Source organism: Hypanus sabinus, chromosome 13 (assembly GCF_030144855.1).
Source record: "Hypanus sabinus isolate sHypSab1 chromosome 13, sHypSab1.hap1, whole genome shotgun sequence".
Taxonomy (NCBI): Eukaryota; Metazoa; Chordata; class Chondrichthyes; order Myliobatiformes; family Dasyatidae; genus Hypanus; species Hypanus sabinus.
In genome coordinates, this window is record NC_082718.1 from 49107084 (window position 1) to 49125956 (window position 18873).

General features: G+C 39.8%; 1 protein-coding gene across 6 annotated transcripts in view; it reads right to left on the bottom strand.

Annotated features, from left to right (window-relative positions):
• Positions 1–17804, bottom strand: part of cwf19l1 (CWF19 like cell cycle control factor 1) — a 42447-nt gene extending 24643 nt beyond the window's left edge. For 2 of the 6 annotated variants that reach the window (XM_059987580.1, XM_059987575.1), the window contains exons 1-6: positions 16224–16358; positions 11162–11246; positions 10390–10474; positions 9284–9385; positions 8895–9109; positions 1511–1629 (exon numbers count right to left, since the gene is read on the bottom strand). In XM_059987580.1, coding sequence (XP_059843563.1) covers positions 1511–1629; positions 8895–9109; positions 9284–9385; positions 10390–10474; positions 11162–11246; positions 16224–16246 — 629 coding nt within the window. In that variant the 5' untranslated portion in view covers positions 16247–16358. Of the gene's footprint in view, positions 1–1510; positions 1630–8894; positions 9110–9283; positions 9386–10389; positions 10475–11161; positions 11247–12870; positions 13767–16127; positions 16359–16390 lie in introns of those variants that run through there. The other 4 variants (XM_059987579.1, XM_059987577.1, XM_059987578.1 and 1 more) reach the window with 4 other exon arrangements.
• Between the last annotated feature and the right edge of the window lie 1069 nt (positions 17805–18873).

Below are 18873 nucleotides of genomic sequence, written 5' to 3' on the forward strand. Positions count from 1 at the left end.
CAAGCATTCCTGTTTACAGTGGATTACATTGGGTCAGGTCCATAAAGTTTCATTTATGCCACAAGACAAAAAGGAGCAGAATTAGGGCATTTAGCCTATTAAATCTGCTTCTCTATTCCAACATAGCTGATTTCCTATTCAACCTTCTGCTTCTTAATAATCAAGAACCTATCAACCTTCACTTAAAAAATACTTGATGACTTGGCATCCACAGCAGTCTATGGCAACAAGTTCCACAGAATCACCATATTCTGGCTGAAGTCATACTTCCTCATCTCTGTTCTAAAGCGACATCCTCTACCCTGGTCCTAGACGCTCCACTGTAGAAAGCATCTTCTCCACATCCACTCTATCTCTATATTCAATTGGTTTCAGTAAAACCCTCCCTCATTCTTCTAAACTTCAAGTACAGGCTCAGAGCCATCAAACGCTCCTCATACATTAACACTTCCACTCTTGGAATCATTTTCATGAACCTCCTCTGAACCTTGTCCAATGCCAGGCCATTTTTTTTGGATAATGGTCCCAAAACTGTCCACATATTGACTAGAAGAGACAAAAAAGTCATTCTATTATCCAATGAGTTAGAATGTACAAAGCTCTAACAGACAGGTTGAAAGTCAAGATCAGATATGGCAGTATTAATGCTATAATGCAAACCTGCAGCAATCCTTTCACACTCAAAATGCTCATATAGCTAAGGGACCTGTATTCTTTTATTTCAGGTAGCAATACACCAGGCTATTTGCCTTTAAGGATATACAATAAATGTCAGCACAACCTTTTTGGCTACAATTGATAATCTACAAATTTTATTCAAAATGCTAAATTTATGACTCATAATTAGGAGTTAGTTTACATATTAACAAATGGGAAACCCTCCCACAACGCTTTGCAACTGTCAATGTTTCAGAACATACTGAGTCCCCCCCCCCCCCCCCACTTTTATTCTGCATTTCTTTTAAATATGTATAGGCAATGCAGTTATACTATTGGGTCATGGGTTTAATTAAAAGCTATGCTCATTTGCAAGAATCTCTATTACCTTTGAATAACCCAATTTTAAATAACTTAAAACAATCTAGAAACTCATAGCTAATAATTCACCGAACATCAAAGGGGTAATGGCAGTTCAGTTCCCTTCTCAATCTTGGTTGGCAGGAAGTCAAATGCAGACAGCTTATGTACTGGTGGATGTCCTGTAAAAATCTTCAGTTATCTTTCAACTGGTTGTTTGTTAGAAGAATCAAAATTAAATAACTATAATGTCAAATTAATGCACAAAAATTATCTTGCTTTTGAAATTTTCCCTCCCAATAATGAAGATTTTATCTTTCCCAAAAGTTGAAATAGTTTCATAAAGTACTACAGAACATATGTTACAATATCTACACAAAAGGTTCTTCTAGTTCTGACAAACAAAAAAAAACAAGAGTGCATGTGATAAGTGCAGGGAAGCAACATTACTTTTCAATTCCTGTACAAGTTAAGCATTGAATAAGTGATATACCTGTAAGGTAATCTTTCATAATTAGCTCCTTCCAAAGCAGCAAAATGATATCTGGGTTTTAGGGTAGATGCAAGATCTGCTATGGCAATGGAGCCGCATGATTTTGTGTCAATATCTTCCTGCAAAGATATTGACATAATTACTCATTTTTCACAAGAATCCCACAATATATTGACAGTTTATACAACTTATATTAGCATGTTTAAATTATTTTAACTTAGCTCCAATGTAACTCGAAAAATGTGAAAAAACTTGAACATAAAAAAAAATTACTTGTTATAGTAAATATGATAATCTAACATGCTCAAGACAATGGTGGTGCAGAGATAGACAAATTTTCCAGACAATTGGGTATTTTTCCTATTAAAATCAAAATACATTTTAAATTCACTTTTTTAGATGTTCCATATTATAGAAAGGGGGTGTATGGGGTGTCCAGGGAGGGGTAGCACCTCTGGTAGCAGGCTTGTCATGCACTGCCCAGGGGCAGCTTGTCCACCTTTGTTCCCCACCAGCTCTCGCCTGTGACTCCAAGTAACCGTTTGCATGCAACAGTGGCCACACCTGGGTACACAACTTCGATAGGCAGGCTAAACCAAGTGAGGGTAGAAGGGAATGTCCAACCCCAATGAGTTAGGGATATCCCTACCCCAGCATGTGAAACCAGTTCTGGCAGACTGGGTGGATGAGATCATCTATAAGATCCAACGGCCAAAAAGGCAGTGCTGCAACACTTTGTGGAGAGCAAAGAGCATGACAAGGCACAGAAGGTGTCAGGGCTATCCCCTGCAGGTGATGAAGTCTCCAGTTGCGACGATTTTTTGTACAATTAAACCAGATTTTGAGACCAAGAGAGTGGAACTGCCCCAGGCAACAGCTTTTTCCACTATAAAACTCCTCCTGCACAGGTTTACATCATAGTTGGAAAACAATGGACAACGAACACATTATAAAACTGCACTCATGTAAACCTGGCAAGCTTCTCACACTATCAAATATCATAACCAAGCCAAATGTCGAAACATAAGCATTTCTCTATTGCCAGAGTCATGCAGCACAAAAACAGGCTTTTTGGCTCACCATGTCTATGCTAACCATTATGTCCACATGGACTAACATGTACTATCACCATTTAATTGGATGTAGCCTATTTGACTTTTCAAGTACTTATCCAAATGCTTAAATGTTGTGAGATGATTTAAATTAGATCCCCATTGGTTATCCTTGATCAATTCCTGCCTCTCCAATTTTACTAATGCTGTGCCACAAATTTAAATAATTTAAATAATTTTCTTACTTGGGACATAACATTAACTGGCCTATAATAGCCTAGCTAATTGCTGCTATATTTGCTGTCATCCAGTCAACTGAAACCTCACCTGTAGTCAAAGATTTAATAATATCCATCAAGGCCTCAGCTATTGGGCCCCTTTGCAGCTTGGGATGCATGTAATTAGATCCTAAGAATTTATCCAACTTTTTGCAGCTAAAATATCCAATACTTAATCTTAATATGTTCTCTAGAATTTCACTATTTTAACTGAAGTGAAAAGTGTCTTTTCACATGCACTTTCTAATTAAGTAACCATTAAAAATTATACCCCTGCATAGACTACTCCTTTGGATCCTAAAGGTACCCTTTCCTTTCCTGGTTACAGTCTTGCTCTCATCTCAATCTCATCTGCAAAGAAATTTTGCAGTTCAATTAGTATTTTTACTTCTATACTCCGAGAGTGGTTCCAAAGGTTGTCATAGCTGGGGCAATAGTGGGGATATTGAGGATAAGCTCCCACTACCTATAAAGTGTTCTCCATGGCGTGCAACTTTAACAGCCTCTGACAACCAAGTCCAACTCTTGGCCTTCATGTGTGGCTTAGCTACTAGGCCCGGCAGAACTGTTTCTACTGACAAAAGGGGCAAAGGCGGACTACTGTCGCCTCAAAACCAGTTGCTTTGGGCAGGTGTGGCTTGTCAGCCTGGGACAGCAGCCCACCTAGGAAGAGGAAAACTCTGAATTTAAACCTCTGCTGCCAAACTATCCCGATTTTACCCTAATATTAGTCCTCTTTGTGATAAATGCAAAAGGGGCGAGGCCTCTCTTATTCATATGTACTGGTTCTGTCCTAGCTTGGAGAAATTTTGGAAAGATGTCTTCATAACTTTATCTTATATTCTGAATCACCACGTAGAACCTAACCCTTTAATTGCTTTGTTTGGTTTTTTGGGTGAGACAGATTTACATTTGAGTTCGACTAAGTGTCAAATATTATCTTTTGCTTCTCTCCTGGCTAGACGTTTAATCCTCCTTAGATGGAGAGATGTTGCCCCGCCCACGCATGCTCAATGGCTTAATGATATTATGTCCTGCTTAGACCTTGAAAAAATTCATTATTCAGTTCTTAATTCGGATATAAACTTCCATAAGGTCTGGGGACCTTTTATTGAGTACTTTCATAACCTTCCTCTTAACTAAGGTTTTGTCTTTTGTTTCTTTTTCCGGTTCCTTGCTTTCAGCTCTTTTTTTTTGGTAGTAGGCATTATTATCTTCTGTTTTTAAGTGTATTTACAGTTTTGGGGGTTTGAATGTCCTGATTTATATTCTCTATATTGTGTTGTGGTTGTTCTGGAGTGTTTTTTTGTTGTGGGGCTTGGGGAGGATACTAATTTTACATGTCTTCAATTTGGGTGCTTTCTCAATTATCTTTTTTGTATTACATTATTGCATGTTTATTTTTGCACTGTATTAATGTTCTTCATTTAGATTTGGGGTTTTTTTCCCTATCTGTAGCGATGTAGAAAACGCATAAAAAAAACTAATTAAAAAAAAACAAACAAACAAACCTCTGCTGCCTTTCGGCCATACCCAATCACAGGAAAGACTTCAGGAGTAACCCCCGAGGAAGAAATCAGAGCCGGGGTCCCTAAGACAGCTTGATGCTGATTACAACTTCACTATGGCAACCTCTGAGACAACACTGGTACCAAGTTGTATCGGTGTTTGCCCTTCCCTGGGATTACATCAGTGCTGTGGAGAGGGGGAACCTGCTACATGGATAACAGCCGGTTCTTCAAATCTTCTTGCCCAGGCTTGCATCCTGGAGAGGACACAGACCACCAGAGGCACAAACCCATGATCCCCTGGGATTGACAGCTGCCTACTACTCCTAGAGTCTTCCCCATTTTCAGCACTCTATTCTTACAATGCTTCCTCTTACATAAAAGAGACCCTTTATATCCCTCGACATCCAGGGCTCCTTGGTCCAATTATCCTTGCCCTTCGTAGGAATAGCTTATCCCTAAATTCACACTATTTCAAAGACTCACATTTCCCCAGATGTAGATCTACCTGCAAGTACCATAGATTCCGGACTACAGAGCACACCTGATTAAAAGCCGCACGCTCTAATTTTAGAAAGAAAATCAATTTTGTACTTGTACAAGCCGCACCGGATTTTAAGCCGCAGGTGTCCCACGTTGTAATATGAGATATTTACACAGAAAGATATTACACGTGAGGATTTTTTAACTTTTAATTAAATCCGTATGGTAACATAAACAAATACATATTGCAAATGCTTTTTTTCGAACAGTGCCTGTAACACAGCTACTTTTAAATATACATACGTATCGGTAACACACAAATTACGTTGCGTATACTTTTTTACTGAACAGTGCACGAACATCGTTCCAATATCTCCTATTGACCGGTAAAAAAAATATATATACTGCAGCCTACCAGGAAAAGTTATTGATCGCCTTCTTCATCTTCCTCCTGCGCTCTAAAACCATCAAAGTCCTTCAGTGTCCGAATTGAATAAAACCTCAGGATCTCATCACTCACTTCAGTCTCTTCGTTGTCGCTCTCACTTGAGCGCACGCGGTCCTCTTCATCACGCAGCAGTCCAGCCTTTCGAAACCCGCTGGTGATGGTGGAAGTTGTGACACCGCTCCATGCATTTAGGATCCACTGGCAGACTTGAGTTAAAGATGCTCTTCGCATGCGTCCTGTTTTGGTAAAGGATTTCTCGCCGCTCGTCATCCAAGCCTCCCACTCAACGCGCAGCGCCACTTTAAATGCCCGGTTCACGCTGATGTCCAGTGGCTGCAAATACTTCGTGGTGCCCCCAGGAATCACAGCTGGAATTGAGTTTGTACTCTTGATGGCAGCTTTCACTGAACTTTCATTGTCAGCCGCTTAAAAAATCACCATCAGTGGAAGCTTTAGTCCGGATGCTGTGCAGCTCAGAACACAAGTAAAATGCGTTCTCTCATGGCCACTTGTTTTCAGTGTGATGGACGAGTCACCTTTTTTATTAAAAAAGTCCGAGTGAGAGGCAGGTCAAACGTCAAAGGTACTTCATCCATATTTCTGATATCATCTGACCCGATAGAATTCTCCGCTATCTTTGTTTGAGTGAATGTGCGGAAGTTAGCAAGTTGTTCCTCGTGGTCGGGAGGGAGCTGCTGACAGAGTCGTGCATACCCTGACAGACAGGCCTTTTCGTCTCATAAATCTAAAACACCACGATGGCTCACCTCTAAAATCTTCGATTTTCATTTTGGTGGCGATTGCTTTAGCCTTCAGTCTGATCTGCACGGTGGAAACACCGCGGCCGCCTGCTCTCTGTGCGTTAACCCAGTCTTCAAGAAAGTTTTCAAGTTCGGGCCATCTGCTATGATTACCTCTGAAAGCTTTTGTTGTCTTTTTGCATTGACTCAGTTCTTCACGCAGGCGTCTCAACATCGATTTATTTATGCCAAGATTATGTGCAGCAGCTCAATTTCCTTCTTCAACCGCCAGATTGATCACCTTTAACTTAAAAGCTGCATCATATGCTTTTCTTCGAGTGTTTTCCATGTTGATGAGGGTGAGTACAAGTGACTGATTTACAATAATTTAATTGTGAAAGTGCGCTTGATTTATCGTACAATTTCATTGGACCTCTGTGAACTACTCATCAATTTTATTGGTCTATTGTTACGAGGCAAAATGTTTTTAGCGGCATGAAAAAAAACATGCATTAGCTGCACCGTAGTATAGGCCGCGGTGTTGCCGCAGTGTTCAAAGCGTGGGAAAAAAGTAGCGGCTTATAGTCCGGAATTTACGGTAGTCACTCTCCATCTACATTTCCAGATTACACAAAATTACAGAAATTTGTTTTCTTCCAACTTAGACACAATTTCCTGACTACCTTTCCATTATTAGTTTGGAATTTAAAATTATTGTCAAAATCTTAACGCACTGACTCTTCAATCACTTGTCTACTTCTGCCTGGGAATAGCATGGCACTAGGCCATCCCTATAGTAGCACTGTCTCATCTGAAGAGCTTAATTATCATCCCTCATCATCAGAATATTACTGTTGGTTTGAAATTTTCCTTAAACATGAATTTTTCTAACAGTTTGAATCCACAAATAAAAAGACTAAATTTTCACCAGTTTTTAAAAATAATTTATAAATATATTGTAAAAGCAATACTCAATGCTGCTATGAAAATACTAGGTACACAAATACAACACACAGGTTGACCACCAATTTTCCAGCACATTTGGTTTCCGAGACTTGCTGGATTAAATTCACACAATTACAATGGCAAAAATGGACCGTGGAACAAGAAGATTATTAATTAAACAAAAAATTAAGTGTAAATTTAATTATGATGCTTACAAAGAATGTTACTTCTTGGTTACCTTAGAACTTTGCCTGGATGAAATGCTTAAAAAGGTAAAAGAGTTGATATTGGACCACTGGAAAATGATGCTGGTGAGGTTGTAATGGGGGGGACAAAGAAATGGCAGATGAACTTAATGGGTACTTTGCATCTGTCTTCGCTGTGGAAGACACTAGCAGTGTGCCAGAGGTCCTTAAGTGTCAGGGAGCAGGACTGAATGCCATTGCTATTACTAAGTATAAAGTACTAGGCAAACTCAAAAGGTGTTAAAGTGAATAAGTCACCTGGAACAGATGAACTACATCCCAGAGTTCCTAGAGAGGTTGCTGAAGAGTTAATGGATGCGTTGGTCATATTGATTCTGGCATGGTCCTAAAGGTATGGAAAATTGCAAATGTCATTCCACTCTCTAAGAAGGGAGAAAGGCAAAAGAAAGGAAATTATAGGCCAGTTAGCCTAAACACAGTGGTTGGGAAAGTGTTGGGAGTCCATTATTGCCTGACAAATCTCTTAGGGTTTGAGGAAGTAACAAGCACGGTGGACAAAGAAGAGGCAGTGGATGTTACTTACTTGGATTTTCAGAAGGCACTGATAAAGGTGTCACATGTGAGGCTGCTTAACAAAATAAAATTCTATGGCATTACAGGAAAGATACTGGCATGGATAGAGAAATGACTGACAGGAAAGAGGCAGCAAGTGGGAATAAAGGGGATTTTTTCTGGTTGGCTGCCAGTGACTAGCGCTATTCCTCAGGGTCAATACTGGGACCTCCACCGTTCACATTGTTTGTCAGTGATTTAAATAATGGAATCACTGGCTTTGTGGCAAAGTTTGTGGATGATACAAAGATAGGTGGAAAGGTAGGTAGTGCTGAGGAAGCAATGCTATTGCAGCAGGAGTTAGACAAATTGAAAGAATGGGCAAAAAAGTGGCAGATGGAATATTGTTGGGAAATGTATGATAATGCATTTTGGTAAAAGAACAAATGTGTTTTGATTTCTCCATGTAACTTTTCTTGCATCAAATAAAAATTCATTAGCTCTGGTTCTGTCACGAAGGTACACTGATCTAACCTTTTGATTAAATCACCCAACTCAATTAACTTGTCAATAGCAAATCTTTCAGTTTTATCATCATCGCTGCCACCTTTATCACTTGCAGAACAGTATTCAAAACTGAGTCTGTAATTTCTGAGTCCATAAGGTAAGGCACAACAGGTATTTTATCACCAACAATCATCCACACAAGTAGATTTTCTTCATTAAGACTACTTGCTATATCTTTGAAAGCAGGTCCTGTAACACTTCTTGCGCACAAGCAAATCATGAACAGCTACTTTCTCCTTTGGTACACGAAATCCTGCAAAATCGTTGTCAAGCTTTTCTTCAAGCACATTATCAAACATCAAGGCAGGTCACAACATATGCCAGCCATTCTTTTAGTGCTGAATGTTCTCCCTTCTTCCACCCTTGAGCAATGTCCTTCATGTTAAATTCTTTAATAAATGCCTGTACAGAATTGCCAGCATTCACCTCATCTAACAGATGTTTCATGTGAGCAATACTTGGCCTTGTAATTTCACCTGAATTAAAAGAGGTCCCAAGCTATTAGTTTCCAGAAAAATCAGTGGTCAACCTGTAAGTAATTTTATTAAACTGGCCATTTCACTTTCTTAAATAAGTATAAAAAAATACAATGATAATAAACTGACCAGACTGTTTCCATATCTCCACACTCCTTTTGGCCACTGTGATGTCAATAAGATATCCACACCCTTGAAACTGGAGCTGGCTGTTAATGACGTCTTCAATGTTATCACATCACTAGAGGTAAAGCAGTAAGCAGGCGCCGGATCATTCTGGGCTTCAGTACCACTCAGGTAAACTATTTGTAAACCAGATACTCCTGTAAAAATGCCTTTCCGACCTAGGGGGGAGCATATAAAAACTGAAGAAGCATCCTACCAATTTAGCATTGAAAATATTTAGTATAGCTTTTGAAACCAAACATCTGTACACCAGATCATAAATTGCTAAACACTGTAAAGCATGCACATTACCATAATATGGATAATTCAACTGACAAGAACATGGAACTTACCTAAATATGTAATGTTTTCTGCCAATTCACATCCATCTGAAGTGGGGAAATATTTTGTGGTTTCTTGAGAGTTGGCACCCAATATACAAGTTTGCATTGGAGCTGGAAAAAGGAAATCCATACACGTCAAGAAGCTATGACACCAAAAGAACACTTTTATTCAACTGCACAGGGAAGAAAATTCATATCTATCGAGTTTCTGCATTTTGTTTGCACATTCAGTTCAAGTTGAAGCCTATCGGTAAAGTGTTAACAAAATTTAAATGCACCAAAAGACAGGAATGGAAATTATATTGGGAGTATGGCAAATCCATAGAAGGATCAACAATACAGATTAGTTACGAAGTGTTCCTTGTCATAACCACAACACGCATAAATGCTAACTATTTTTCAGAGGTGTAGGCTTTTGTGTTTCCCTTTATTTCAACCATTGATCACATTTAGAGTGATAGAAATACACAACAGAGAAACAGATCCTTTGGCTCGCCTCTCTACTGAGAACTAACCATCCATTTACACCGATCCTACATTGTTCCTGCTTTTTTTAATTCTCATCAACTCTCCCAGTAAGACAATGTTATACAACAGTTCTAACATTTATGCTTCATAAGGCAATGCTACCATCCTTCCTTGGTTTGTTCAAAGTTATGCAGGATGAAAATGCTCTACAAACATTAACGCATTTTCTGTTTGCAGAGAATTCCAAGTTCCAGAATACAGGCCTCATACTAATTGACGTTAACAAAATATATCTACAATGAGAAGTTTTCTTTAAAATATTCTGGCCTGACAATAGATTCACCTGCACATTTATTAAATGCAATTTATTGAGCAGCTGAACCACCAAAAAGTTGCCCTAAATCAGACCGTAAAAAACATGCAAAAGTTAAGTGCTAACAATTACTGCAGCAGAGTTTATTGAACAAATCTGCATGAGGTGGCCAAGATAATTAAAGCACTGCTAGCATCACATTTGTTATAAAGATTTTTGATTAAAAATATCTATTGTTAACAGATGGCCATCTACTATAACAGGCCCAATTAGTGTGAATTCTATTTCCAACACCAAATGAATATTAAAAAGATATAAATAGTTACTCATTTACCTTTCTTGGCTCCAGATTTGTAATCTGCCCATTCTGATTCTGCCTCTGCAGTAGTTCCAAAGAAGTTTCCTACACACAGTAGCAGCTACAAATATAAAAATGAACAAGAAAAATAACATTCTTCTATGCCATCCAAAATGCTGATGTTAACAAGTAAAAAGCTTTTTAACATTGTTTTTAATTATTTGTCATTTTTCATGAATTTACGTGAACTTTATTATTAATTTCTAGTCCAACAAATAAATTAAAATTTATTTTCTTAAAAAAATTACTAAACAAGTTCAGAATTTTAATTCCACTTCTGGTATACAAAAAGACTAACAAAAATATCATACCTATCAATAAAGTCTCAACAGGATATGTTATATTTTGAGTCATTTTAAAGGGATGATAAAACATCACAGATCAGCTTAAATCCTAATGTAATGTATTCAACATGCAATTTTAAAAGAATAAAAGGTCAAAATGATATTTTTCACTTCGTATAGCTGCTTTAAGAAATTATACTTTCAATGTAGAACCATGACCCCAGAACTGAAATCAACTTTACAGATAACCTTAACCAATATAACTACCCACAAGTGGCCAAATTGTGCTAAGCTTAAATATAATTCACATTTTTAGCCATCACCAGCTTAGTTTGGAACAGAATTACAATAACTGAACTTAATAGCCAAAGAGCTTGCTAATACACATTATTTCAATTATTACTTTTAAAAGCGAAGTACAAGATCATTTGACAAAACTCGTTTATAGACAAAAATGTTCTCACATCAAAATCTCCACTTTTCTTTTGAATTGATCGTACTCTGTTAAACAATACATTCAATTTCCCTTCAACATCGCCACAAGCCAGTCTGAAAAGTCAAAGAAATGTACACCATTATGTTGTTAAAACCAGCAGAATCCCATTATTAGATAAAACTAGAAGTCAATATATCAGCCAATTAATAACAAAAGACTGAAGGGGAAACAGAACAGTTATACGTATTATTAGAATGATCGGCACAGCCAAAGCTGAGAGCCAATCATTTGCCTCGAAAGTTTAAATCTTTTTAGAAAGGTTTGAACCACACATCTCCCTATTAGAGGCTAGAAAGTTTCCTTCAATAATATATTACTGACTTGCCTGTCAAGACTACAACATAATGAAAATTAGTTCCACATATATGAATCAAACTCTTATTCCATTATTAATCTGCTTACAAGACCATAGCAGACATAATGCCACATTTTAAAGAGACTATCCCATGAACAATGACCAGGTAACTGAGTTTCCTTAGCTTTCTGTTTCACCATATTTCAAAGAAATTCCATCTGCCAACTAAGCATCCCCCCCCCCCAAAAAAGACTACTTTTAATGCCTAAAATTTCCAAATATACAAGACATTCACCTCTTGCCCTCTGATGGGGAAAAGTGTTTCAAATCTACCAAAAAGGGCAATTGGGGCAATTTCTTATTCTCAGCATATTGTTATATTCACTAGTAATGCTTACATTCACAAAAAAGTCATAATTTTCATTCCTAATATTAGAATGGGTAATATGATTTATGACACATGACACAGCCCTCCAATGGCATGCACTGTGACCCTTCTACACAATTTGCAAAGCTGCATCATACTCCAGTAGCATGTACTTCCCCTTCCTTGCAGTGTCAATTGGCAGCATTCAATTGCTAACCATGTCATTATACTGGAAAAAAAAGTGTCAGTGGACCAAAGTGTATCTTTCACTCTGTTGATGATTTTCTAATAGCAGTTGATATTTGATCAGTATATAATCAGTTGATATATGTATCCCTGGGAATTATCCATGGGGTACAGAGTTATGCCACTGCTCACGATTAACCTTGCCAAAGATCACTGCATCTTTCCAGAACTCTTGGCAATTTCACACTCTTGAAGACGTAGGAGAGTCTCACAAACATCACAGCCATCAGTCAGCCTACAGTGAGGTTAAATCTTCAGCTGTGCATTAAAGATCTGTGTGTTAATCAGCAGTGATAGGCCCTTTTCACCTCTAATAAGTCTGATACATGGTTTATAGCATAGTACTAGGCATAGACAGTATGCCTATTTATTTTGACAATTTTTTCAGAAAACCAATGATAGGGTTGAATGCCCATCTTTCCTGAAAAGCCTGAAGTGCACTACCTACAGAACAGTGCCTAATCAAGTCATAGTCGAAAGTATATTTCTGCTGAAACTTTTCAGTGAGGGAGTATTACTTGGCAACATGACATAGGCAGTGTTCCACATCACTGGAACACAGGGAAAGTGAACAAGACTCATGCACATCTTGATGGAGCCACACACAAAACCATCAGGATAAAAGCCATTTTCTCTGGAAATTTGTATATGGCATTCCCATACACATGATCCACTTTGGATCTCCAGATGTAATGGAAGTCAATTCAAGTGATGAAAGAACAGGTGGTGCAGACCATAATAGTGCTGTGTAGAGCAATATTGAGCGTACCTTACATCCGATGACATGGTTCTGACTTGAAAGTGGGAGGGAATATCACTCCCAATTTCTCAGATGCCATTAAATCTTGGCCGTATGTTCCATCAGTTCTTCATGCGTGCCGAAACTCATTGCAGTAATAGCAGACCATCGGTCCACCCAATCAAGTCAGCCAAATCTTCTATGATCAGGGTGCTCTTATGCCCACATCACTCATGAGAAATTTGTCAAAATACTTAATACGACATACAAGACCAGAGAGAGGGCACGTTTGTCCAACTCCAGATTTTGTTTTGCAGCTGGTAACTTAACTGTGCTACAGACCAGTTGTCTGGTTCAGCAATTGTATCCAATTAAAGATTTCCTTCCTAAACCCCATTTTGGAGAGCACATTCATCCACTGCCAAAATTAACTTCATCCAGAATTCCAAACTTTTATATAACTATAGTAGAGGCAGATTTCAAATTTCCCCTTTTGGTCTGTTTGCACAGTATTTGAAGAGATAGGCATCTCTCAGAGCAACACATGCAAAATGTACCTGGAAGCAGCCCAGGCCCTTCTTGAATGTGGTTAACGAGACAATAGTTTGTGTGTCAAAGCAAAACTGCCAATGTCTGAATATCTTTTATGAACCAGACCAGAATCAATATTAATCAATTTACTTCAAATACCATCTTAGTGAGTTAATGTTAATTACAGTATTTTTTTAAAAATTGCTTTTACACAAAAAAAAGTGCTGTCAAACTCTGAAATAAAAGAAAGAAGGAAGTTTACTACCAAGTATAAAAATTTAACCTCTCTGGACAGCAGTGTCAGAAAATAGATCTTTGTCATTCAGTTAATAATTATATTTGTAAATCTGAATAGAAAAATATTTTGGTAATTTATTTGACAAACTTAAAAAAATTACAGAATCTGAAACAAATTCAAATTAAGCAGATAATAAAATGCAATTTCTTATTTCTCTCAATACCATTTCATTTGGAACAGTGCAGGCTGAAATTAGGACATTTTCCAACATTAACTGTTGTCAAATGGTGATGTATGCAAAATATTCAATAGACATAGCACTGAAACAAAATATTTACTTACTTTCTTTGTTATTGCTTTATTCACCAAAATAACTTTTTCCCATTTTAAGGGACCCAAGTACCGCTAACATGCATAATGCTTCAGGCATGTCACCCAACCTTCTCACAGAAAAACCTAACCATCAAATACACACAGCATCATTGGGCAGAACATTAAGCTTTGTTTCTCTGCCCATAGAGACTGCCTGGCTTGCTGAATATTTCAAGCATTTTAATATATTTTTGAAAGACAGGATTTTTTTCACCCAGGAATCAAGATACAGAAGATCAAGTTGATGCAAACTAAATTTAGAATACAAAATTTGTTCAATGCATGTCCAAAGTACTAACTTGGTAACAGGCTTCATATTCCATAACTATTTAGCACATTACTGAAGCATTAATATCTATTCTCCTTTGATGCAGCAACATAGCTACTACAGAAAACCAAATCAGAACATTCTAGTTATTTTGCTTCAGAAACTGATGAAGCAAAAATTCATGTCACTAACATGTCCACTTGCACATTAAAAGAAACATGCAATGATACTTTGACAGACAAGGAGCAACAGAAGCATGCTTGCTTCCCTTAAGGCAAATGACAATACCATAGCAACTACAACTTCATACTCAAGCAATTCTACTGACCATGCTACTGAATCACTGCAATGCCAACCTGAATAACTCCAAATCAGGTGGAGTAGGTTGTGTGAACCTTCTGCATGAACAGTCTTAAACAATACAACTTGCAATACACTGATACCTGCCTTTCTGCCTCCAACCACCCAACTACGAGGAATACCTGCCTAAATTAGGTCCATCTGCCTAAAGCAGAACTCCCAGTGGCCAAACATTTTAATTCCCATTTCAACATGTTGGCCCATGGCCTCGTCTTGTGCTACGAAGTCACCTTCAGGGTGGAAGAGCAACACCTTATATTCTGTAGGGGTAGCCTTCAATCTGATGGCATGAATATAGATTTCTCCTTCCAGAGAAAAAATATTCACTCCCCTCCTCTTCTATTCCCACTCTGGCCTCTTACCTCTTCTCCCTGCTCCTTCTTTCCTTTCTCCCATGGCCCACTCTTCTCTATCAGATTCCTTCTTTAGGTCTTTACCTTTCCCACCTCCCTGGCTTCAACTATCACCCAGCTACCCTCTCTCACTGCTACCCCGCCTTTATATTTTGACGATTTCCCCCTTCCTTTCTAGTCCTGATGAAGGGCCTCGAAACATCGACCGTTTGTTCATTTCCACAGATGCTGCCTGACCTGCTGAGTTCTTCCATCATTTTGTGTGTTACAGAGGAATCATTCTGTTTAAAGATTAGACCATGTACAACTTTTCTTTTAAACACAATCACTACTCGCCAGCCCTGGTAGCCCAGGTGTGTGTCCTTAGCAGCAATACTAGACATTAATCCTCAAATCTTGGATGACGTTCCAATTTACAACATGCAAAATATAAATTAGAGAGTGGGCGAATCCAGTGACTGGGGGATGGGATAATAAAGTAAAATGACTGGCCACGTGGCCTACTGTCACCATGCTCTTAAAGCTTTTTGCAATAAGACACAGCCTGCCCGAACTTCGGAATTCAGGAAAATCATAAGCCTGGAACCTCGTAACCAGCATCCCGAGCTAATGGGTGAAGCCGTCGGAGCTTTACTTGGAAGACCAGCCCGGACGCCAGGCCCAAGTCGTCAGCTGCCCCTATGCTGCTGAAAAACGGGTTGCTTATCAGACAATCCCAGGGATGAACCTAACCTGGCCCTTGCGTTCCCCTATAACCGAGAGGGCCACCTTGCCCGGCGGAGGCCTGGGAAGCTCGCACACCCCTACCTCGGAGGGTAAACGGTGACGCGGCGGAGGCCCGGGCTCGCACACCCCTAACCTCGGAGGGTAAACGGTGAGGCGGCGGAGGCCCGGGCTCGCACACCCCTACCTCGGAGGGTAAACGGTGACGCGGCGGAGGCCCAGGCTCGCACACCCCTACCTCGGAGGGTAAACGGTGACGCGGCGGAGGCCCGGGCTCGCACACCCCTACCTCGGAGGGTAAACGGTGACGCGGCGGAGGCCCGGGCTCGCACACCCCTACTTCGGAGGGTAAACGGTGACGCGGCGGAGGCCCGGGCTCGCACACCCCTACCTCGGAGGGTAAACGGTGACGCGGCGGAGGCCCGGGCTCGCACACCCCTACCTCGGAGGGTAAACGATGACGCGGCGGAGGCCCGGGCTCGCACACCCCTACCTCGGAGGGTACACGTTGACCCCACCCTACTCCCTGCGCACTCACATCCTCAGAGGCCTGGCGGACATGACTCCCGCGGGGCCGGGCGGAGCGCGACCTGGGTTTAAATTCTCAGCGGCAACGGCCGCTCACCTGCGGCATTGTGGGTAAAACGCTTGGCGGGCGGGAGGGGGAACGGAGCCGCTCGGCGGCGACAGTCGCGGTACCGGTACCTGTGCGAACCGAACGACTACGTGGTCCGGATTTACAGCATCACTCTGTTTGCTTCAGTGCGGACCTCAAGAGATATAAACACCAGAACTGTTGTCAGAAGTAGAATGGGGACGTTCGATGAAGCACCAGGCTTTGGTGCCGAGTAGCTACCAAGGTTTTGGTCAAGCTGTTGCCCTGGTGTTGCAAAGTACTGTATTTGACTGGGTATAGACGCAGTTAGAGGTATGGACAGACTTTAGGTTTGAAATAATCGACCGCCACTAAAGCAACATCTGTTTCAAAGACTTATAGGTTCCATAATTAGTGTGCTATGTCACGCTAATTATTAAGATTTTGGCCTAATAACAATAGATTACAATACAGGTAACTGTAGTACCTGCATATTAATAAGATGTAAAGAGTTTATTGAACAGTAGAATAACAACCCAAAAAAATCCTAATTCAGACAGCAAGCAGCAGCACATGTGGGCAGGGATTGTGTCTGGATGCAGGTGTAGGTGTGTTCAGGGTCTGTGTACGTTGGGGCTTGTGAACAGCCTCAACCACCCAAGGTTGCATTTTCCAATTATGCTTGTATGGGACAATTGCACTCTTTCAGGTTCCTCTGACATCTGTCACAACATTTGCTTTCAATCACCAAATCATTTTGATGCATCTGAAGATGATTAAACAAACCATAGTATTAGTTGTCATTGTGCCAGAAAGACACCCAAGGACAGCCATCCAGAAATTCCATTCCCCAGTTGCCATTTCTGTCCTGCACCTGTTCACTTTTCATGTTTGCACTCGATGGAAATAAAAGTGGATTCTTGAACAGTGCAGTGCTCTTGTATTGAGTACAATTTCTCCTAATGAACCAGCACCTTCCTTGCTCATCGATAGTCTGAATAGCATAGTCTGCCAGAAGGATTGTCAGTGCACTTAAGTCTTCCGGTAACCATTGAGCATGCGTTCAAATTATAAATTGAAATGCTTTTTTTACAATTTCAAATTAATTGTTGAGAGGCTTGGTATAAGTATATTCATGGTACTGAGGCAAGAGACGTTGTTACTGCATATAATATGTACTTCATGTCAAGATTGTTTTAAGGTAATTTCCAGTACACCAGTATAAAGTCGAATGAAATAATTGTTACACGGATCCAATGCAGCACACAAAAAAAAACAGTAAGTTAAGGAACACAAAAATGCGCATATATACATAAGCCAGTTTATATACATATATTGATTGTATGCCCATAAAATGATGCTAGGCACAGGAGTGTCTACATAAGGTGAGTGACAGAAGTAATAAAGTAGTGGTTGTGGTGGGGTTGCATTTGGGGATGATGTGTTGATCAGCCTTACTGCTTGGAAAAAGTAACGGCTTTTGAGTGTTGAACCTGGCATGGATGTTGCATTGGCCCTCCCTGATGCGAATGTAGGGTTATCAATGAACTGTTCTAGATTACTTAATGTAAATTGTATCTTCTAACATTGGCTACTGCATTTCATTCTGGGCATCTGTTATGAATCTTTGAAAATGTCATTATTCTAACATTTAGCAGTGCAATTACCACTCAAAATTTAAAGTACAAGGTAAAATTCATTATCAGAGATGTCACCACATGCAACCCTGAGATTCTTTTTCTGCGGGCATACTTAGCAAATCTATAGAACAGTAACTAAACATCAGCAACTGTTAACTGTAAACAAACTGCAAATGCAGACATAAATAGCAATAAATAATGAGCATGAAGTAACAATATAATAAAGTCCTTAAATGAATGTAGCTGCCCTCTTTTGAGCAGGAACCTGATGTTTGAGGGGTAATAATTGCTCTTGAATCTGGTGGTGCAAATCCTGAGGCATCTGTGCCTTCTGCCTGATGGGAGCAGTGAGAAAAGTGCATGGTCTAGAATGGTGAGGATCTTTGATGATGGATGCTGCTTTTCTACAGCAATGTTTCATGTAGATGTGCTCAATGCTTGGGACGTTTTATCTGGGATGTTCTCAGCCAATTCCACTACCTTTTGTAGGATTTACAGCTCAAAGGCATTGGTGTTCCCACCTCAGGTCATAATGCGGCCAGTCAGCACACTTTCCACAAATCTATAGAAGTTTGTCAGGGTTTTTGATGACATGCCAAATCTTTGAAAACTCCTGAGGAAGTAGAGGCGCTGTCATGCTTTCTTTTCAAAAATACTTATATGATGGGTCCAGGACAAGTCCTCTCAGATAGTGACACCCAGGAACTTAAAGTTACTGATCTTCTTCACCTCTGATCCTCTGATGATTACTGGCTCATGACCTCTGGTTTCCCTCTCCTGAAGGCTACAATCAGTTCCTTGATCTTATTGACATTGAGTGAGATAACATTATTATTACACCATTCAGTCAATTTTCAAACTCCCTCCTGTATGCTGATTCATCACCCCCTTTGAAGCAGCCCATAACAGTGGTGTCATCAGCAAATTTGTGTATGGTGTTGGAGCTGTACTTA